The 24,622-nt window shown below is 34.8% G+C and overlaps 1 protein-coding gene across 12 annotated transcripts in view; it reads right to left on the bottom strand.

Moving 5' to 3' along the window:
- FRYL (FRY like transcription coactivator) overlaps positions 1-24,622 on the bottom strand; it is a 245,331-nt gene that overhangs the window by 171,738 nt on the left and 48,971 nt on the right. For 11 of the 12 annotated variants that reach the window (XM_070614997.1, XM_070615000.1, XM_070614999.1 and 8 more), the window contains exon 3: positions 13,144-13,273. Coding sequence is in view for 1 of the 12 variants with exons in the window: in XM_070614993.1 (XP_070471094.1) it covers positions 10,481-10,679 (199 nt within the window). In the remaining 11 variants the exon portion in view is untranslated. Of the gene's footprint in view, positions 1-10,480; positions 13,099-13,143; positions 13,274-24,622 lie in introns of all 12 variants that reach the window. The other variant, XM_070614993.1, reaches the window with a different exon arrangement.

The following is a 24,622-nucleotide window of genomic DNA, read 5'->3' as shown; positions in this document are numbered from 1 at the left end:
GCTATTGGTTTAAGTTCTTTTTATATATTTCACACATAAAACAAAAAAAATTTTTTCCTCTGCTTAAAATGAAGCAATCCAGACCCTGTAATCATACTTTCTTCTTTGCCCTCACAAACCAAACCAATTTGCTGTAATTTGGCGCAGTGCTAAGATATTATTATTTCTTGAATGAGAAAAGAAAATCTGCTGTTTCTGAATATATTTAAAATTGATTCTTGAGATCCTAAGAACTCGAGACATCAGAAATTATTTTTAATTGCTTGAAATAATTTTTGAAGGTACCGTTATTCAAAAGGGGACTAGTTTTTGGATTTGTATTTTTACAACACACACAATGCATATTCACCACCCCAAAAGAAACTGGAATTGCTAATACTAGGATACTTTCATTGTCAATACACACAGACAGACGGAACTGAGAAGGAAAGGGTATATGCATTACCATTGGTCAATCCTAATGGGAAAGAATAGGTAAAATTCTATGAAGCATGAAGAGGTTGAATATACAATGTATTGTCCACAGCAGGACTTTTTTGAGCACTATTAACAACAGGCCAGAACAGAGATGTAAACCATCAACTGTCCAGGGTCCATGGAGACCTTTGGTTAACTTATCCCTGAAGCACCCATCACAAAGTAAAGGCTCACTATTTCCTGCCAACACCTGCCTTTCTGGATTTTTCCAACATTGTCAGTAGCATAATAAATTTTCAACCAACTAGAGGTTTTTATTGTAGAGCCACCTCTGATATGACTCTTAGTTTTAAAACAAAAGGGTAAGTCAGCAAGGCTGTAATAAAGTATAAAAGGAAGACCCTAAGTCAGGAAAGGAAAGAAAGCATCAATAAGCTGCAGAGGTAACCAACTGTAAAGACCAAAATCACACTTAGGAAGTAGGGTACCAGTAGTGTCAGGAAGAAAAGACGAAGAGATTGTTCAGTAGAATTCAATGGGCAAGCCCAAAACACAGGAAAATGTTTATGCATGGTGAAGCTTAATCATAATGTACTATATTAAAAGTAAACTGAAAGGAGCTACCTGCATAATCTTAACATTCCTTAAAGGCCCACCCTAAACCTAGCAATAAAACCTCTAGGTCATTCTTATGCACATTAAACTTTAAGAAGAGCTACTTTCAAATTATACTAATATAAAAATATCACTATCTTGTTTATGTCATTTTTCGCATACATCTATACCTATACTTATTTAAAAAGAGAGACTGGGAAAATTCAGAAGCCTAAGAAATAGTAAAGAGAAATTTTCTGTATTCCTTACAAAGAACTTTTCAGAGTTCTTTAGAGTGTCTTTATCTTGTAGACTAGAAATATATACCAACTTACATTTCATCTTGAGAAGAGTATAAGAAATTATCAGACAGCTTACATAACCTTAAACAATTCACTCTTTAGAAACAGAAAAATCTATCAAAAGTCTAAGTGAAAGAAGAATTTAGAATTTAGGTAGGGTGACTATAATTTACATCTGTAATATTTAAAACTATTTGGATTGTTCATCTTTAACAGTTTAAATGAATAAATCAATCATGGCATGTTCCCTTTGCTGATACAGAAGTTAGAAAAATATAATACTTAAAAGACAGATTGACCCTCATCTTGATTGCCAGCTTTCTACAAAGAATTACTTGAGATTGTCTAGGTTACTTCTACAGCTAATTTATTCTTCTAAACAAACAAAAAAAACCGACTAGGCTTAATAAATTTTACGATTAAAGTAAGGCAGTGTGTATTCTATCCGCTTGTGTGGCAGGATAGGGTGACAGGGACGGGTAAAGGTATGGCCTAGTGGACAATGAGTTCCATTGTGGAGATGTCCATAAAACATAACGATGGAAGAAAGCAACCATTTCAGAACTCCACATCAGGATACTGTACTGAAGACAAACAGGAAATGTGATAAGCCAACAATTGTTATCTTTAAAGAATAAACCATCTGGCCTTCCACAAACAGTCACAGAATCACATATTTTTTCTTAACTGGAGAGTCTGTGATGATAACATCATCCCTTCAATTTTAGATGAGACATCTCAAGCCCAGGGAGAATAAGTAATATCGTTAGATCCCAAATAAAAGCAATAAATATTTATTGAACATCTACTACAGATAAAACACTATTCTAAGAGTTATAGAAAATATAAATAAGTATAATATTGGATCCCATCTTCGAAGCTTCCATTCTCTGCTTCCCAGGTAAGATACCCGCATGAAGCTCTCTGATGTCAGCAAAATTCTTTTCCATATTCTAGGTTGGGGTTGGAACCCTTTGGTCCAGAGGCCAAATCTGGTTCATCACTTGTTTTTTACATAGAGTTGTGCTGGACGTGGCCACAGACATTCATTCATGTACCATCTAGGCAACTTTTGCTCTACGAAATCAGAGCTGACTAATTGTGACAGAAACTTGTGGCCTGCAAAGCCAAAAACATTTACTACCCGGCCCTTTACAGAAAAAGTTTGTTAACCTCTGTTCTAGATCATTATTTGCTCAATATGAGGGGTTTTTTTTCTTTTTTCATTTTGAAACTAATGGAAAGGTGATTTTGCCTCCAAACCACTGCCCACCGCCTACTGTAGTAGATGGTTTTGAAGGAAAAGTCAGTGGGCTAAATATGGCAACTGACAGCAGCTCTCAGCAACAAAACTTGCTCTGGCACATACAGGACAAGAATGAAAGGACTGAGGACTCTAACATTCAACAAAAATTTACCAACTGCTCAGTAAGTGCCTGCCATTGGGCTAAGTTCTGGGGCTACCCACATAAAGAAGAACAACTCAGTTCTCAAAGAACTCACTATCTCGTAAACTCATTATCCAGTAGAAGAAACAATCCCTTTATATCAAAAATAGAAGCTAGTGGACAATGAGTTAGAGTCCTGACACACAGAATAATTAACTAAGGTTGGGAGTGGGGGAAATTATTCAACCCCAAAGAGCGTCACACAGAGACTTCTGCTCCCCCTGCAGAGTTCCAGTTGCAGGAATTCACCAGGATTGGAAGCTTGTAACTACCTATCGTTGCCTCAACCCAAAGGCTACTACTTGTACACAGGTGGAGTTGACCCTTGGACTGTACGTTGCTTCCTGAATTCTTTTTATAGCACGTTTTATTTTTGTTTAACTTTTCTAGTATATTCCTTTAGTTACATTTTAATCTTACATTTAGTTTTAGTCATCTTAACCTATTTTACTGTGGTTTTTTTTTAACCTCATCTCCATTATTCACTTTAGTATCTTCCAATATAGATATTATTTTTTTATCATCCTATTCATCTTTTCACACCTTTATTATTTCAGTACGTTTTGCCTAATATTTATTCAGTTATATACTTTTCTTATCCCCTTTTGTTTCAACTATTTTACCTTAGACACAATACCTCCTTCCTTTTGCTTCTTAAGTGAGGAATAAGCAGGGGTGATCATTGACATAGTGAGCCACCAGGAAGGTAACTGAACAATTCAAGCAAGCCCAGCCTCAGAGCGAAGGTGGGTTCCAGGGCAGGACATGTGCCTAGGACTTATCCTTTAGTTGATGAAACCTGGGGTGGTCCCAGAGGGTCCTGGGGTTGGGGCAGGAGGACTGAAGCAGCAGGAACATTTCGGACAGGAGATGGAGCAGTAGCTAAATGTCAACTGATACGAGGAATAATAAATATTTTAACAACCAGGATCACCCTGCCAGTACCTACTGGATAAATATCAGTTCTGTGATTAGGAAACAGCAGAGTAAGCGGGACAGAGAGGAAGCTATTCCAGGCCCCTTAAAAAGGGAGACACATGCATTTACTTCCATTGTTTCTTGCAAGTCTTTTCTAAAAGCCAAAGAAGACCCTGATCCTAACTCTAGACATACTTAACTGTTCCAATTTTAAAAAATATACATCTATATAACTTGAGAAGACAGTCTAAAATGATCCTTCTTAAGAAGTGTTAGGCTAATTTCAAAAACAGCCAAGAGAAACTACTGAAGCAATACTGTTGTGCTAACTTCTAGATGCCTTTGTATCTGAACCACACAATCGTTTGGCAGGAATTATTTGGAAGAGCACCCACTGTGGACAGAGAAGGAAGCACAGGAAAAGGTGTTGCAACTCAAGCTCCCATGAACTGTCACGTAGCTATAAATCACATGCTAACTCTTTTTGGAATTATGCACAATAAGAGACCTGGATCCAAATTCCTGGAATATTTTCTATGATGGAATGCTCTAAGGATAAATTCTAGTTAAATTTATCTACCTCCAAGTCAGAAATCCAAAAGCTTTTATAAATAATAAAAGCCACCATGTTTTGAACTATGTGCCAACTTTGCTGCTATTTTTTATAATCTTGAAAACAATGCTACAAAAACGGTATCAAGTTGATAGGTGAGGTTAACTGGCCTCAGAGAGATTAAGTAGGCTGTTCAAGGACACACAGCTAGTCACTGGAAGAGCTCAGCTCAGTCTGGACCAAAGCCCCATTCCACTCCTTTCTCAGTACTTCACTGCCTCTCTCTCATCACGTTGTAGGTCTTCCCCGTATCTCTGCTCAATCATGAGATTCTCATAGATTCAGAGAAGGCATGAATATAAAAACCCAATGAGGCCTCTCCTATATCCTCCCATGATTACAGCCTGAAAAGTACTCCAAAGGTCTTCTTAAGTAAGCCAACGCACTATGAAAGCCCAATGCTTCCGAATCTCATTTGTATAAGCAAGAAGAGTTCCTGAACTCCTTCACACACTTACACAGTAAGCGCAAGGCATCATTTGGACCAGACCAGAAATTCCAGAGCAGATATTATTTGGACCTCAGGTTCTTCCATGACATTGCCCTGCCCAGCAACCTTTTTATCACATTTCAATTCCAAACGCTTCTGCATCTCCTTTGGTCTGTGATCGCTACGAGCATGTGAAGTGTCAGAAGAAAATCTCATCTTAATTTTCTCCCAGGACCTTCTCTAAATTCCCTGTGAATAGTCCAGTCTCTGAGGAAGACTTAAATGACTCATTACTCATCTCACTCCCTTCTAAAAAGAAACTGGCCTGCCAGGCTGTTCCCCTACCCAATATAGGGCATATCAAACAAAACGGAGCTATTCTGGAGATACAAAATTTAACCATTGAGAGCAATGGTTCTGCAAAAACAAAGCTGAAAAGATCACTTATTAAGGAAATCCAGTTAGTAACAGTTAGCTAATATAGATAGCAGCCTTTAAAATTCAACCAAAAGGCACTTGGAATTTTATAACAAGTGCCACATTTTGGTTTGTCCCCGATAGTAAGCTGTGCTGAATACCTCAAGAGAGGTAAACCAGCATACTATTCAAATGTTTATATCCTGTGGAGTCATTAATACTTTGTAATGAAATGGAAATGGTTATCTCAATGTGTGTCTCTTAATTATTTTTGTAAAAGTCATGTGAAACAGCTATTCACTTAATCAGCTTATCTAACCAGTGTTATAAAAAATTATCATCTGTTCATTAAAGCAAAACACAGGGCCTCAAAGAGTAATGCTTAATATACACTGAAATTAAAATCTTTTCCTATTGAAGTTTAGCTACTAATTAAAATGAGAGCACCAAAAACAGTGACGTTCTTTAATGGAACTAATAAACTTGATTGATACACTAGTCTTTAAAAAAATGTTTTAGGGCCAGCCCCATGGCCTAGTGGTTAAGCTCAGCATGCTCGGCTTTGGTAGCCTGAATCCGATCCCAGGGCACGGACCTACACTACTCGTTGGTGGCCATGCTGCGGCGGTGGCTCACATACAAAATAGAGGAAGACTGGCACGGATATTAGCTCAGAGCAAATCTTCCTCAGGAAAAACAAATTATATGTAAAGATTCAAAAACATCAAACATTGCAGTGAAGTGGAGCAGAAGGAGCAAATGCCTGACTTTAAAACAATGGCATGGCTATACCACTTAGTAGCTGAAAAACCTCAGATAATTTTTTAAAACTTTGTATAACAACCTATCTCACCAGGTTTTCAAGAGGACTTAGATAACATCTGCTCATTCAACCAACATTTATTGAACAACTGTTATGTTCCAAGCCCTGGAACACATCAGTAGGCACAGCAAACCCCATGCTCAACTTACATTCTATTTCAGGAGGAAAGGGGACTGGAAAGCACTAAAGAGGCAGATAAATGAGACCATTTAAGTTAATGGTAAAACAAAACAAGAAAACAGTATGCAGAATACAGAACGTGCTCAAAAGTTTCTTTCATCTTTAATGCTGACATATACTTAGTATATATCATTATCTCTGTTCTTAGTGAATTATAAAAAAAATCAATCTTATACTATATTTACACTCATTTATTCTTGACTACAAACAGAATGAACAACAACAACAAAATTAAGGTTGATTCCATCAGAATAAAAATAACCCAATCCTGGAGATACAAGGACTTTGCAGCTGTCACAACAGAAGCCTGTGGAAAAACACTGCCTGATTCTTAGGATCTGACTCATGACTATGCCTAACATTCATTGTTCTTCAATGGTCAGACAACCATGTAGTACATTCTAAATCAGTGAAGGGCATTTTCTCCCCACCAACTTTTATGCCTGAAGATAAATGAGTAGAATTGTCATAAATAATATCTATCAGTGAGTAGTCTTTGAAGACATGATTAGGACTCTACACAAAAAAATACATGGATATTTAAGCATCTTATGAAGAAGATTACATTACATGAATACATGAACACTTTGATTTCTTTTTTTTTATTAAGGAAGTGGGGGGAAAATAAATGATTTACTTCTTTAAGAAAACTGCAACATTTCACATCAATATACAATAGAGTCCTTTGACTGTAAATTACAACTGTTAGCTAATCATTTAGTCAAATAGCTCCATTAAACTAGGAATCAGAGGAATAAAAGAACAACAGGTCCACTAAAGATTTTACTTTAGCTTAAAATATAAAACCTGCTTTATTCCCTAGCCTTTTGATATAGTGCCAATCGTTGTCTCTTAAGGTGAAGTTGCTGACTACACCATTGTCTTTCTTGCCTAAAATTCAACCCATGTACGTCATCTGCGATTTCCAGTTTCAATTTCTTCAAAGCAGAGTGGGAAGTTGAAGGTATGTGAGGGCAAATCCTTCCAATCTTGTACACTTCTCTGGCCCACATGTAATTCAAAAGCAAATTTACGGAGTCTGACCAAAGCATTCAACTTCACTTACACCGAAACAACTCTTTTCAGACTCTTTTCATACTTCACTCAACTATGTAATACCTAATTAAATTACATGATCACAATTACAAGCATAATCGGCAAAAACAGGTTTGGTTTAAAACACAACTAACTCTTGGTAAGCCCACAACTCAACCTGCTGGGAGCAGAAATGATGGCAGGGGTCTGAACAGTGAGCAGCGTACTACAGGCATTTGTTAATATATTTTATAGAGAAATAGAGGATTTCTGGTAAATTCACGGTGGGTTATTTGAGAATTTCCATAAAAATTTTAAAATATGAAATAAATTAATATTTAGAGAAAGTGAAAAAATGAAAAAATTTATCAAAAGCCAAGAAAAATGCTCTTCAAAATATCAACCCCTGCAATACCTCAAAATTCTATGCATATTCCTGTTAAAGAAATCATAAGCATCTGTAAATACTTCTGGAGCTAAAAGTAGCAGGTAAATTTCTATATACTGCAAACTACCTTATTCTCAATTGATCCTTTCACAAAAGTACAATTGTCAATCCATATTGCAATCTTGTCTAACATTCCTTAGAAATAACTTTTTAAATTTTGAATTAATAATGAAGGAGGTTGGAACCCACTGATTTAAGTACAAAGCTACGGGATTACAGATCAGTTTCCCTCAAAAAGAATAGTTCCTTCTTTGCATTACTGATATGAAATCTCTTCATACTCTTGATTTCTCCTTTCATTAAATGAACAAAACCCTAACGCCCCTTAGAAGAACTGTACTCAGTCATACTTGCGGAACATCTGGCTAAACTATTGCATTATCTCTAACACCCAGAACCACCAGTAAACAGGAAGTAAAATCTATTCACGCTGAGTTGCGAGTAACCTATGTATAGGCTAGTGCAAACCATGTGGGTTTGATTCTTATAATACAATATAAATTTAGTATCAAATCTTGAGATTCGAGAAAAGGACTTTGATTAGTAAATTTAAATTTAACAACCAGACACTTTAAAACCAAATCTTCAACAGAAATTGCCAAAGAAGACCTCGAAATTAATTTTAATAGTCATTCCCTAAAGTGGAATTCTACTTTTGAAGAAAATATTAAGCAAGAGTTATTCCACAAAGGACCTGTAGCCTCTGGAATTTCAGACAACAGATTCTTCAGTACTCCATGACTGTGCTTTGCTTTGACCGTGATTGGTAAAAACACATGAACTATGGAAATTTTTAATTATTAAATTGAGTGCTTATTTGAAACTTAACAAATTACAAAATCTAATTGGTACACTTTATAACATGTACGCTATTTTCAAAAATGTGTAAGATAGCCTTCAAAAAAAAGGAGCCATTTTAAACTGATGGGCATAGCATATTGCATTTAAATACCAAGTCCAACCACATAGGCTGAGGTACAGTAAAGAAAACAACTAAATGATTCAAGACTGAAAGTTAAAGGAAAAGTAAATTTTTAATAACTTAAATAACTGCACATATTAATATATCTATATTTTTCACTTATGCCTGCATACACTATAGAACCAAAACTAAGTGCTCAATGATTTACAGATTTTAATTGAAACTAAACGGCACTAACTTATCAATGGCCTCACCTCCCTTTCAACTCCCCAAATGAGTGAAGAGTATAAAAACATGACTTCCAATACCGGTATAGTGTAGATATCAATATATATTTCTCTATAAAGCTTAGAAACTCCTTCTCCTTTCTTTTACATAATTCATATTTTTAAAACAGAAAGTATGGCTTCTCATAGCTATGATTCTATTTTCTAAACTGACAAGAAACTATGTTAGGGAGACTAGAAAGAACTAGGGACACTCCTATCCTGCCCTGGGGAGCTTAAATTGAAATATTTTTAAAGGTAACTTGGCACTGTCTATCAAAACTTTAAATGCACACAGAAATTTATACTAAAAAGCAATTAAAGGCATAAAGCGATATATAAATGGATATTTATTACATAATTATTTTTAATAACTAAAAATTAAAGTCATTCTAAATGTGCTTCAATAAGGGACTGATTGAATAAATTATTATATCCACACAATGGAGTGCATTTTAAATGAGACTGAAAGATGTTTACGATGTATTAAACGAAAAAGCAAGTCTCCGAACAGTTGGGGTAGTAAATCTCATTTTTAAATTCTATAAATAAAAATGTCTATGTGCATATTAAAATATGCATAGAAAACAGCTATAAGAATATATATTGAGTGGCCGGCCCGTGGCGAGTGGTTAGGTTCACGGGCTCCACTCCAGCGGCCCAGGGTTTCGCTGGTTTGGATCCTGGACTCGGACATGGCACCGCTCACCAGGCCATGCTGAGTCTGCGTCCCAGCTAGCACAACCAGAGGCACTCACAACTAGAACACACAACTATGTACTGGTGGGGGGGTAGGGGAGCAGCAGAAGGAAAAAGAAGATGACTGGCAACAGATGTTAGCTCAGGTGTCAATCTTTAAAAAGATCTCTATAATATATATATATTGAACTTGCAGAGGATTTACAGAAACTCTCTTCTTTCAACTAAATATAACATTAATTTTGTAAGAGTAATTTATTCCCTAAAAGAAAAAAATTCATAATTATCTGGAACATTTTAACATTTTAAAGTGTTTTAGTCAAAAATTTCAAAACTTAAAGCACTTTCCATCTTCTTCCTAAAGAATTTTCCTTTCAATATTGGCTAGTTACTATATGCAAAACCGATTTTTATCCTAACACGTAATGAATATCACCCTCTCAAACTTTAAAAATCATTAAACTTAACTTTGCAGAATTATCCGAAACAAAAGTACTGTGATGCAAAATAATCATTATATTCAAAGATGTGACTTTTTTTATATTTCATTCCAAATATTCATTTTCTTTAGGACAAAAGAATGGGACATAATTTTGAAGCAAAATTTAACTAATAAGTAAAATTCAATTTTTTTAATTTACATATCCTACAGGTTATAACAATAACATTTTCCAACAAGTATAACACTTCATTATCAAAATGTTCTCCAAAGTTCACCAAACTGCTAACTTTATTAATGGTTTTATCTTGATGCATAATATCAATATTTCTCCATCTAAACTCAAAGCAAAAATTCTGATACTTAAAAATATTTAGACTACGTATTTATTGTAGTAAACATTTTTTAATATTTAAACCTGAGTTTCAAAATAAAGATTTATGCTCACTAGAATTCATACTTACAAAAATAATTTTACTTTTCTAAAATGTTTTTTTAAAGGATTGAAAATAATATATTTTTACTTTACCCAGTCGACGACGTTGATTATCGTAATTACTACGACAGATACTGATTCTGTCTTCTCCATCTACAGTCTTCTCTGATGAAGGCAAGCTAAGGCGTCTCATCTTAAGTAATCTTGGGGAACTTTCCTGAAAACTCTCTTTAGTATCCAAAACCACATCTCCCGAAAGAATGGGAGGAACGACTTTCTTTAAAAAATCCATTTTAAAGTTATCCTACATTACTAGACCCACAAGCACACAAAAAGGAGCTTGTACCAACTTCCTTGATGAGAAGGTGAGGTACACTATTTGCGTCAGAGAGCAAAGAAACGTCATGTGAATTTAGGTGGTGCTAAACACCAGGAGGTCAGCTGCCAGCTGTTTTGAAGCTGATTTCCAAGACCTTTGCTGTTCACACTGATAACAGACCCAACAGCTACAGACCATGAAACTGTACTTTATATACATGGACGTGTACACCTACGATGGGTGTGTTAACAGCAGTATCGAGACTATAAAATGTTTAGCATTCACCTAGTTTAATATTTAGACTTTGAAAACCTACACTGTGATAATGTTAAGACAAATTTACTTTGGAGTGAGGTGTGTGTGCCTTTCAAATAAACTTATGGCTAAAGTGTGAAACAGTAACTTGTATTCAAAAGATAATTCTTACCATTCTGAAAATTCCCTAATGCACCTCAGGGACCTCAAGTTTTATGGGACATGAAAAGGAACAATGTAAAACTTTATATTGAATTATGAATATTCCAATACACTTTTTAAACACAAAAAACCTCCTCATTACAATGAATCATAATTATTAACAGTAGTGATAGAAACCTTGGCATGAATTACCAAAAACATAATTGATAATTTAAAATAAATGGACCTAAGAATATAAAGTTGAAGAATTTAAAGTATGAATATTTAATTCAATAAACCCAGTAATCAACCTTACATAATTTATTTCCAAATAACTGAACATTCTACTAACTATTTTAAAACAGCAAAAGTAGTGGATCCTACTGCTTTAATGTAACCCAGAAACATGACAAAATACGCCAGGGAAAGGTGCCTACATAAGACTTTGAGAACTGAAATTAATCTCTTTTCTCCTTTCCTTTGCCTGCCCTCTGGTGGGGGTACTGAGTGAGCAACAAGGAAATGAAAAAGCAAAGGGAACAGATAAAGCGTGAACTCCCTAAGTAATCAAATTGATAACTTTGAAGGATATACATTTTAATAATAAAAAAAAAATTTGATTCACTTAGGAAACACAAGTACAACCTCATTGTTCCAATACTCAACATGAAGAAAATCACTTACATATTTGAAAGATGAAGTATAAAATTGTCTATATAGGTAGGAAAAATTGTTGTAATGTGAAAACAAGTAATTTCTGGTTCTGAACTGCTGAGTTTTTAATCCTTATTCTTCTACCACAGAAATTATGAAGCCAATTATTCCTGAGCTTATTCCTTTAAAAGATTAATTGAAGGTCATCTACACATAAAGCATTAATATTAAGGTTCAGAGAAAATTTAGAGGATTTATTAATGCAAAACCTATCTCAGGGAATCTTACAGCAAAAAGGAAGGAAAAACAAGAAAGTTAAAGACTTAAATTTGTTGCCCTGAAGTAGGACTGTACCTTCTAAAAAAAAATGTTGACTTTTAAAAAAAAAGCTTCTAGGAAGTAGATTCTCTCTTAACCCTTGAGCATAAAAGGATAAAAATTCATATCTGATCAGCCTATTGCCCATATACAGAAAAAACCGGTTAGAACCACTGTCTGTATGCCTTAATATAGAAGTTATTACTGTGTCTTCCAGGTTGTTTTTTTACCTCTTTACAGATATGATATCATGTTTGTTACAACTTATGTTTGTGGTTTCCCTCAGGTCCCTCTGCAGGTCTTCCTTACGTATGGAACCCGGAAATAGTATATGTAACACATGCCGATTATAGAGGGCAAGTTACCTTCACATTTGTTCATGATATGCAGGGCAACCACCTGTGTCACTGTGAAGCCCACCTTCTAACCTGCACTTTCAACTGGGGAGAGGAAGGGCAAGGATTAGGTGCAACAGAAGAGACCACAGGATTCTTCTCACATCTCCTTCATTCAACGAATATCTGCTGAGCAGCTTCTATAATGCCATGTGCAAAACGCCAAGGCACCGAAGATATGTCTCTATTCCCAAGCAGCTTACTGTTTACGAAGGAAAAGAAACTCTCACAACTACAATACTCCCTGCAGAGCTGGCCAAGGCTTTGTTGAGCCTGTGTTCCAGTTCAGTGCCCTCTGCTCAACCTGCTTCCTAACCCCCTCTCTTCATGGGTGGTGATCTCGAACAAACATTCTGGAAGCCAAACTCCTTTTAAGCAGCAGCTTCGGGAGGACCCACCCTCAGACAGACAGCAAGGGGAAAAGCATGGCATTCCAGAGACAAAACTGTATCCATTACTAGCTGAATCTACGAGGAGGAAATGCCACAAAGCCTTGTTTGCATGTTGGTTTTTCTAAGATCTCTGGTTGACTTATCACAACTTTGAACTCCTGGTATAATAGTTACAGGATTAAAAAATTGTAATAGGAGCTAGGTGCTCAAATACGGCTTTTAAAAATCTTTTTAGACCTCATAGTCACTATCTAGCCTTTAGAATATTTATTATGATCTTACCGTAGAACTCAGGACAGTAATTTCTTGGTGGTAACTCGGATCATCTAATCCTGACTGTGGGACTCGAGCAGTTTTGAGAATTAAGCATTTAGGTGTTAATCATCCAAGATTCAAATAAATGGCTTCGGCTCTGAAGAAAAACAAAAGGCAACATTTACACATTAGATATGTTAATAACAAGTACATCTGTATGTCACTCATATCTATCCTTACTTCTTAATATATTATATAGCAACATCACTAGTGATGCAATTATCTTCTCCCGATGTTGCATTACATTTTTTCTAATTTTTATTATGAAAAATTTCAAAGTAATGCAAAATTATTGAGAATAGTAAAATGAACCCACCATTATTAACTCATGGAAAATCATGTTTCACTTATTATCTCCACCCACCCCCTCAACCCCTATCCCACCACTCTGGATTATTCTGAAGCAAATTCCAGACATCATACCACTTCATCTATAGATAATTCCATATGTCGCTCTCTAAGAGAAAGATTTGCTTTTTAAACATAAATCGATATTATAAAATGTACAATAAATAATTTCTTTATAACATCAACTACCAATCAGTGCTCAAATTTCCACAAGTGTCTCATAAGTGTTTTTGTAAACAGTTTGTTCCCAACTCAGATCTAAACAAAATTCATACAAGCAATTGTTACCATGTCTCTTTTTTTTTTTTAAAGATTGGCACCTGAGCCAATCTTTACCTGTTGCCAATCTTTTATTTTTTGTTTATTTATTTATTTTTTTCTTCTTCTTCTCCCCAAAGGCCCCCAGCACATTGTTGCATATTGTAGTTGTAGCCCTTCTGGTTCTGCTACATGGGACGCTGCCTCAGCACGGCTTGATGAGTGGTGCCATGTCCATGCCCAGGATCTGAACTGGCGAAACCCTGGGCCGCCGAAGCAGAGTGCATGAACTTAACCACTTGGCCAAGGGGCCAGCCCGACCATGTCTCTTAAATTCCTTTTAATTTATAGCTTTCCTCATTTCTTCCTTCTCTTTGTAGTGACAAATAATGTTTTTACTAGCCAATGATTGAACTAATACATCAATACCTTAATATATCAATAATTTAATAATACATTTGATACATTTTTATTTTATTCACTAAAATAAACAGACTTGCAAAGTAGTTCACATATCCGCTAGGCCCAATATTTATCCCATTACAGACAATGTTTGGCATACATATTTTTCAAAGTCCAATTATAATAACTCTGAGGGAGTCATGGATTGTGAACTGTATCATATCTGTAATAATTTGATGGTTACTAAGAATGAAACTAACGACCACAGGGAGTTATCCTTTTACCATATATAAGGACTCACATATAATGGTACACATTCCATGTTTTTATTACCATTAAACATCTTGGCATTTTTCAACAGTTAAATAGACCACATTTTAAATCTGGTATTTAAATTCAAATTAACCTCATTTTAGATCACATCTGGTTTCTTACTATTTTTTGCTGTTGTTGTTAAATGAATTTAATCCCCAACCCAAGAGAAAGGACTAACTACTCTCTAAAGTATTAATTTTGTACTTAAACTTCTTAATTTGAAATTCCTTTAGCCAAGTTAGAAAAATATAATATTCCAGTTACTTACAGGCATAATCAACTAAATCATGATTAAAACCAAATCTTTGAAGCCAAAAAATTGGTAAATATGAATAAAATACTAATTTATATGCACTTGTTCATAATCAATATCATCCAGACTTCCCAGAATTTTTGAGTGCCAACCAAATATTTCTGAATCTACTAACAACATGACATCTACAATTCTGCCATAATTCTTGACACTTTTTTTTATCTTAGGTTCATGGAATCATTTCTCCTTCCAAGCAAACAAAGCTTATGTGACAAACAGCATATCATTTCTGTAGATGTTGGGTAGTACAATCATGCATTGGTCTATATTTAATGAAATTTAAACTATTTTTCACTATCTTCTAGGACAAATCACAAAACCAATTACTACTGTAATACAAGGCAGTTTTAGGAATACTGAAACAATTTCAAATAGGATTGAGTTGTACCACCATGTCTAGGTCTTTCGTTTTGCTTCACTTTTGAATAACTTTCTGTTCAGGCATAGCAAGGGCTAATGCCATGCTTTTTATATGTTTTCTCTTCTTGTAACCACACCATCAGAGCACTGTATCATTTTAAGACTTTCCAGTGTTCATCTAGAATTTTCAGGATCTCTTTAATAGATACACAACCTTTTTATTTTCAACTTTTTTTGATAAAATAAACATACGTCTTTGGTTACCCTGGAAAATATTTGGTTTATACTCCTCTGTCTTTCTTTATAAGTTATAACCATTTTTAGCAGGGATGGGTTTTTCTTGTTTTTGTCTTGGTTTGGGGTTTTTTTTCACGTCAATTTCTTTTTCATCTTGTCTCCATATACCTATTACTTAACATGGGACTCATTTTTATTTTCATTTCACTTGATTAATTTGGAGAATATTTTATCTACAAGAAAAGTAATTTTTATTACTACTTTTACAAAACTACTTTTGAGATGGTCAAGGTCAGAGAGGTTAGGTAACTGCGGTCATGGTGTACACATGATCGATGCTGTTGTTTCTTATTTTAAAAGAAAAAAGTCATAAGCAAGAGTGACTTGAGGAGGTCAGTTGGTTTTTGACAACACTAAAGAGAAGAGTGTAAATAGTCAAATAGCAAAAGCTTTGAAGGGGCAAGGCTGCAGCAAAAGTAATGATCTAGTAGCTTCCATGTGCAATAAAGAGAACAGTTGCCCAGCTCTGGCGCTTGGGAGGATCTCGGGTCAAATGAGGTCCTCCAGGGAGAGCATTGCTTCACTCAGGCCAGAAAGTAAAAGAGAAAGTTGAATGGTGTTCAGATAGCACATTAACCTCATTTCCTTTCTAAACAGAGCTACTAGAATAACAAAGAACAGAAATGCCACAAATTTAATGTATCTTAATTGTAATAAGACACTTGATATATATGTCTCTCATATACACTGATACAGAAAATAATAATCTTAAGCAAATAGAGCACAAATTAAGAGTAAATGAATCTCAGTGATGTTCATTATAATATTCTCAATACTTGTCTGTATACTTCGTAATTTGAAAAGGAGAACAAGGAAGTTATGGTGCCTAGCACAAGGTAGATGAATTCAACATACAGAAGAATAACTTAATTATTGCACAATTAATGAAAAGTCTGCATCATAAAGATATGAAGTCCCTGCTCACTGAGATTTTAGGCAAAGGTTCTCAGAAAGGGTTATATCCCACTGCGTAAAAAGATTAGGCTAAATTACTTCAAAGATCCCAACTCAAAACTCTAAAGCTGACTTCAAAAGGTACTTTATACTTATACTTGAATTGAACCATGTGGTGACCTAGAAACTCAGTGTATGTCAAGTAAAGAAAGAAACCACATTGCAAGATACGGAATCTATGAGAGCAAATTCCTGCCTTCCATTAAAATTATTCTAAGAATCTTGCAAGGCTTCTTCAAATGATGCAAAAGACTAAATGATGGAAAAGTTCTGACAGTCTTTTAGAGTAAGGATGCAATGGTTTTCAAATAAATTTAGAATAATCATAGGTCCTATTCACAATAGCAAAACAATTATGGAAAATAAAATGTAGTACTTTTTTAATCTGCCAAAGATTATATAAAATGTAAAAAATCTACTCACAAATAATCAAGTGCAGGCAGCAAACAATTATTCAAATATCTTTTATGTCTGACTGGTAAGAATAAAGAATTTACAATCACCCCTTTAATTAACCAAGAAAATTGATGATTCATAAGAGTAAAACTGGTTCCATCACACTCGAATTTTTAGAAATTCACTTTTTCTCTTATTTTAGAAATGATATACTTAAAAAAAAATTTTTAAATGGAATTGCATCTTAACTTCCCTGTCATTCTTTTTAACCTTCTCCTAAATGTCAATTTTAAAAAGTACAGAAACTCATTACGCTGGCTAATGTAATCACAGACTACTCTATATCTATCACCTGCTAAAAATGCTGTATAATGGTAATGAGCTAGAATAATTGGGCTTCACTGCAAAAATCTAAATCTCTTGCTGATAAAGCAATGTTCTCTGCAGTTAAATTTTGTTGATTTTACATTTTTAGCCAGATTATCAGTTATTGCCATACTACTTGATCTAATGAAAACAATTATAAAAATTTTCCATTCACAAACTTAAGGGGAAGTTTTTTATAAAGGTTTCATTCATTGAATCAAATGAAAACAGCATCAGAATACAACATTTTCTGAGATACTGATGAAGGGATATGTATTGTTTAAAGTAATTTTCCTACTACATTTCCACGTTGGCACAGAAAAAAGGAAGGAAGGAAGGAATTCAACCACAAAATTATCATACAAATGCTCTACCTACTTAACTAGACTTCAACACCAAGAGAAAATTTTTGAACAAATGTAGGAACAGACCATAACACATCAACCTCACTAAGTCTGGAAGGTACTCCCATCCCTAAATTCTAAAAACCCAGGACTATAACTATGACACATATAATTCACAGAAATTCTATATTCAACAAATACTTATTGATCAGAACTACGTGCCAGTAACCAGGGACAGGGGAGTGAATAAAATAGACAAAAAGCCCTAGCTTCATGGAGCTTACATTCCAGCAGGAACTTGAGCTTTTTTTGGAGTCATTCCTATAAGAATCTGAAAAAAGCACTTGGAGGCCTCTCCTTCCAAAATGCACATAGACCTAATTTCACAAGGTTATCAAACTTTCTAATCCAATCATTAATTATGGATTAAGAACCTCTGATAAAAACCCTCCTTATATTTATTTTCTATCATTTATCATAGATAGCTTCATAATTTTACTATTCATAATAAAAAGAATAGTACTTTTTTTTCCATTAAAATACTCATGGCTTTCAAATTTCAATGGAATGTTTTCTATTTATTCCATTTGAACCTCTCACAAATTTCTAGGCTGTCAGATTATCCTTTATCAATCTTGGTCTTTCCAGAAAACTTAATCCTAACCTCTTTGGCAGCTTCATAGGGAAATTTTCTTTCATTCATTCATTATTCTCTGGATCCCCTTAAATTAAAATCCCCCTCCCCTGCCCAAATTGTCGGTTAAATTCATTGTAGAAGTCACTTCCAGAGTCTCTGGAAGAAGATATGCTCAAGAGAAACCACAATAAAACTTTAATCATTTAACACAAACCAACAATTAATTAACCAAAAATTTTTCTGTTTTTGCTTGTCACAAAAAGAGAGTAAGCAACCCCCTAGAGAGAACTGTCTTTTTAATTAAAAAATGCAACATCTAAAACACTTTCTAGGGTCATTATAATCTCTAATCAATGTGTTATACCTTTTATAGCTATAATTTTAAAAATTTACAATGGAAATTTTTCTACCTAATTATGATCCTGAGGTCCCCATGCAAATCTGATACGTATATTTTCAATGTTTTTATAAAACTATTCGCAATAAAAAGTTTCTGGGCTAATCTAAATTTTAAGTTAATCAGAAAAATGAGGAAGTAATTGCTGAAGGTCATAGAGCAAGTAAGTGCCCACGATTTGATCTCTAAAGTTGGTCTCTCCTCTCTTTCTCTGCGTTTACTGTCTCCGGCAGGCTTAGAGAAGCCTGACTTTTATAAGGGCAACTAAGAAAGCACCAATTCCCATTGATGTTTAGATGACCTATTTCTCCCAAATTTATAGCCGCAAAACAACTTCTCTAAACGTAAGAAGGAATGATCACTTGTGACCTGCAATCTCACAGCCTGTATAAAGCCTTTAAAATGTTTGCGTTCTTGACTCAATAATTCCATTACTAAGAGCTTTTTCTAGGACGATAGTCAGAAATGCTCATGCAGATTTATTCACAAAGATGTTCATTGTACCATTATTCCTATGAGCAGAATCATGCAGGGGAGACAGAACAAAAACAAGGAACCAGTTGAAGAGATCATGGTTTATCCCCAAGATGAAAAGTTATCTATCAATGAAAAAATGTATTTTTTACTAATATGTCACCATATTCACTATATATTTCTAGGTAAGAAGTAAAAAACCAAAACTATTTATAGTATCTTCACAATTGTTGGAGATAAAACCACATTTAGAAGCAAAGAATAAACTTAGAAGGATAGAACCAAAGTGTCTAGGTACTCAATCTCTCTGTGCCTCCATTTTCTCATCTATAAAACAAGGATAATAAAACCACTGGGGCTATTGTGAGAATTAAGTGTAAAAGATAAAAAGTGCTTCAATAGTGCTTGACACGGTAAGTACTCAATAAATGTTCATTGTTGTTTAACATATCACATATGCTGACAAATACACAACACTTCCAAAAAATAGTACTGAAGAAATCAAACTCACTCATAATTCTAATACCCAGAGATAGCCACTATTAGTGCATGTTAATATCTGGGTTAATTTCCTTCAGGTCTTTTAATACGTATTACACATTTTATAAAGTTAGTATCATATTGTATCATTTCTAGCGGTTACAAAATATCTCAATATTTTATGAATACATTATGTGTATTTAATCATTCCACTATTATTAGGTCCAATTTTTCACTGCTATAATTAATATTACAGTAAATACCTCGATTGGCAGTCTTTGTACACATCTTTGATTTTTCCCTCAAGAAAGAGTCTAGAAGCAGAATTTCTATCTCAAATGGTCTGAAATACACTTGGCTTTACTCCCCTACTGACCTATTATACGGAATGTAGGCACATACCACGTGTTTTAAAATGCCGATTTCTCTCTTTTCTCCATGGATACTTAAAGGCTATTAATTGGCTTTTCCATTGTAACCTTTCTATTGTTTTTTTGTTACAACTGCTTATCAGGTATTTCTCTTTTTCCATTTATTCCATTTAAAGGATCTCATTTTTCCTTTATGTCACTCTAACATCCCAAATACAATTTGAGTGTTAATTACTTCAGTACCTCTCTCAAAAAGGTTCTTACGATTCTACTTTATGTCTAGAAATGGAAATCCTTGTCTTTCAGAAATACATCTTGAAACATTTACAGATGATGTTTTATGAAAGAGGAACTACATCAAAATAAGTGGGAACTGGGGGAAAGGAGTGGGTAGAGATAACGAAGAGCTGAAAAATGTTGAAGCTGAAGAATGGGCATGTAAATATTCATTCTACCATTCTCTCTATTTAAATATTTTTAAAACTATCTTTAGTGGGAAGAAACTGCTTTAAAATAAATCTTTAAAAGAAGATATAATTATTAAAATCTATAAAACAATTGTGGTTTACCTTCTACCACAGGTCTTAGAGAACAATAATTCAAGGATTATAAAAAAAAAAATAACAAGACCAAAAATATTTAAGCCAAATTCAAAAGTGAAGTAAACAACTACAGTATTTAGAATCTCTCAATTACACTTGCCAGTAATTCCCACAGATAAAAACATACTACAATGCCTTTTTCCAAACCATGGCTTCAGCTTAGCATGCTGATTCTCCGAAACAATATTAGTATTTATATTGTGCATTACAAGAACACAATTTTGCCTCTGTATGTGCCCACATGAATATTTGATAAGTACTTTTATTATGTACTAGTATTAAATAATCCAAATTCTCTCAGTGCTTAAATCACATCTTGGTACCAAGTTAGGCACATCATAAACAATACTTACAGATTAGCAGTTAGGTCCACCAAAGCGTTTATTTGTACCCAGAGGCATGCAAGCAAGACCAGCATAACGGAAAAACCACCTCGCTGCACATCTTTTATTAAGACGTATTGTGGGAAAATATCACCTGCGTATATTTCTACCTCTGCAGAAATATACCTTGGCGTCAGGTTATGATAACAAGAGAGCTTAGCAAAAAGAGTAAGAACAAATCTAGGGATAGGGGATCAACGGCCGTTCAGTGGATTTAAAGGGTGAAATGGACAGGTTAAACACATGCTTTCTAAACTCTTTTCACTGCAGTAAAAAAATACATTTTATATAAATGTACTTACAATATATTTTATATAACAACCCCAGTATATATACACCCACATGATACATTTGAAATAATCTGCAATACATTTTGATAGTCTCCAAACTATTTCTTTTTAAAAGTGTTATTTTCGAGTCACTACCCACTAAAATAATTTCTTGACTTCATAGATTTAAATCTCAGGACTAAAAAATTGGCCTGGGAAAAACAGCCTGCTTATCCTCCTGTTCATCAGTCGAAGGAGATGGAAGAGAACATCTGACAAACTAGACATTTCATGCCACCCAAGCATTCATCTGCCTGAATTCCTGTCTGCCCTGCACAGAAAATGACATCATTACATGTATGGGAGGATGGGGAGTGGGGACAGGAGACACTGAAGTGGGCAGGAATCAGACGACCACTGCTTAAACACACATACACACACACACAGCCCTAAGAGAAGATAATCTCTTAAATTTCTTCCAGTTCTAAAATTCTGTAGTTCTAAGAGTTGGCTCTGAGATTATAAGTCCCTAAAGGGTAAGAAATTCATTGCTACATCTCCCACAGTGCCTAGCAAACTGACTTTCATAAAAATAACAGAGCACTACATAGAAATTAAACTCAATTAACAATATGCAAACTAAGCATAAATGTAAAGGTTCCTGTCATTTAAACGTATGTTTTCCACACACTGTTAGATGTAAAAATCAATGCTATTGTATATTATTTGAAAACTCATAAGCATAAAAATGCTAAAATATATATATAGCGGATGTATATGTATGTGTGTGTATATATAATACATATGCCACAAATACTATTCCTGTTACTTTATCCATAAAAGGTATAAAACAATTCACTGTAAAATTATTCTAAAACTCAGAATGGAATTAAATTACTAACTTTTAGTTTGAATTAAACCTTTTTTTCTGTCTGCTTAATGATACTACATTAATGGCAGAGAAATAAGCAAAACATGGGCCTAGTACAAAAGAAAAGTAACAGCAGAGGACTAGACAATATAGAACTTTCACAACCATGTAGTACTCTAAAGGCTACCAGTTTGGGCCCAATGGTCTCCTCTGCTTTTATCTTAGAAGGAATAGTTTTCATCAAAAAAATTTTAATGACATCGAAGTGTTTCCATATATATATTAACTTTCACTAAATTATTATGGTTTAATTGAAGTGAGAGAGAAGGCGAAAAAGGAGTCTTCAAAAAAGACTTCCAACTTCAAATCACAATATCCTTATGCCTTTTATATAATGTTATAAAATGCCATATGATGCAAAAAAAGACAACTTTCTCATGAACCTGAAAATTACACACAACTCTTTCTTTCCATAAGCTTTACCTAAAATTCCATTACTTTGAGGTGCTGGATTAAATTATTTGGAAAAAATCTAGGATTTTACCAAAATTAATATAATTTCTGATTTTTAAATGAGGAAAATGTTTACAAATATACTTTTGTTACTTAAAAGAATAATGCACTTTAATGGGCCAATTCCAAATTTCCAGTTCTGCTTAACATTTCTCACCAGTTCTTGGATTTCTAAATTTAATTACTACTAACTAAAACATACCTTTCAAAAGCTTTATGGAGAAGGACCTGAATTTGTTCCTTGAAAGAAATAAGGGAATTAGAGAATCTGCATTGGCAGAGGAGAAAGAAACAAGACTGGGAACGACAGAGGTGGTACAGGAGACAGGATAGGATTAGCCTCTCTAGAGATTATTCATTAAAGAACTGTTAAAGATAACGTCAGACAATATAACTGGACCAGTGACTGTTGAGGAGTCTCCACAAGCCACAGGGAGATGAACACCTAACACTGACTGAGGGTCAACCCTGAACTCCCAGAATCAGCACGAAGTGGCACTTAGACACAACGGCAACCTTCCAGGAGTTTACAGATCCGCTGGAAGAGAGACACACGCGATGACGTGTTTTAGGTGATTTGAAAGAGGTTACCTAAATATGTTCAAGCTACAATCAGGTCCAAGCGAGACAGTCATCAATTTAAGCGGAGGAGGGGACAGGAAAGACTTTGTCAAGGAAGTGGTGCTCACAGCTCCATTGCCAGAAGAGTAACTGGAGCAACAATCTACAACTACACGAATGGCTTTTTGCCTCTCTTTGAGGAGCTGGCTAGCTGTTGACAGAAGAGCTGTTTGAGTGGCACATTAAGGCTTAACAAATATGACTATTTCACTGCAGCCTCCAAGCCATAACTTCCCAATGTGACAGGCTCCAAAGTTGGGTGCTATCACATACCCTTTTAGTTACACAACAGGACCTGGCTTCATCCCAAAAATGGTTATCCTGGGATTGCCTCTTCCTCATGTTTATGAACAGAAGTATTGTGTCCAGTAAGGTTTACACTGATGGACTGTTCCTCTCACTCTAGAAATGTAGAAAGGATAATAAGCAATTTATTCAGATCAAGATCCTCTGTACAGAAAATAACACATTTCAAAGTTAGTAACAAAACAACATTCCAAATCAGTTTGGTCACTATGGATGACCATATAGAACACGCCACAAAGCTTAATCCTTCACATTCCAGTACATCCAGTGACTCTAAAAGGACTGCACACAAAAGTCAAAAAGCCCCACCCTACTCCACCAACAGGCTTTATTCTTCACAGTGATTAAGTCAGTCTGAACATTTTACAAATACAGAAGGGTAGAATTCAGAATTGGTTCACTGCACCCTAAGAAATGGTGCTCTGGAAATCCAAATTAATTAAGTACCCAATAATAATAATAACAACAACACTCATCACTGAGGCCCTACTATGTGTGAGAAACCAAGTTAGGTGCTTTACACACATTACTTCAGTTTAACCCAAACAAACCCATAACTTCTGTAAATGTTCAACTTTGCAGCTGTGGAAACTGGCAAAGCTAGTAAATGAACTGAGAAATACTGCACATCTGGATTCTTTTATATCTTGAAAAAATAAGCTGTTATATGGAGTTACATTAGATGAAGTTCTCAAATTAAAATGCAATTATGATTTCAATGTTTTTATACTGATTCTGAATCTCAGAACAAAAGCTAGAGATCTCTTTAAAAAAAGGATAATTAAACATAATTAACACACAATTTATCTTAAATATTCCATAAAGAATAAATTTGCCTCATCAACAGTAAAAAATAGGGGGGCCAGCCCAGTGGCATAGTGGTTAACATTGCACGCTCCATTTCAGCGGCCCAGGGTTCACAGTTCCGATGCCAGGGGCAAACCTACATCACTCATCAAGCCAGGCTGTGGTGGCAGCAACCCACATTCAAAACAGAGGAAGACTGGCACAGATGTTAGCTCAGGGACAATCTTCCTCAAGCAAAAAGGAGAAGATTGGCAACAGATGTCAGCTCAAGACCAATCTTCCTCACCAAAAAAAAGTAAAAAGTAGGGAGAAAAAGGAGAAACCATTTATAACCAACAAATCGCAGAAATGCTTATACTGAG

This window comes from Equus przewalskii, chromosome 3, assembly GCF_037783145.1.
Source record: "Equus przewalskii isolate Varuska chromosome 3, EquPr2, whole genome shotgun sequence".
In the NCBI taxonomy this organism is placed as follows: domain Eukaryota; kingdom Metazoa; phylum Chordata; class Mammalia; order Perissodactyla; family Equidae; genus Equus; species Equus przewalskii.
This window is presented reverse-complemented; position numbering and strand designations above follow the sequence as displayed.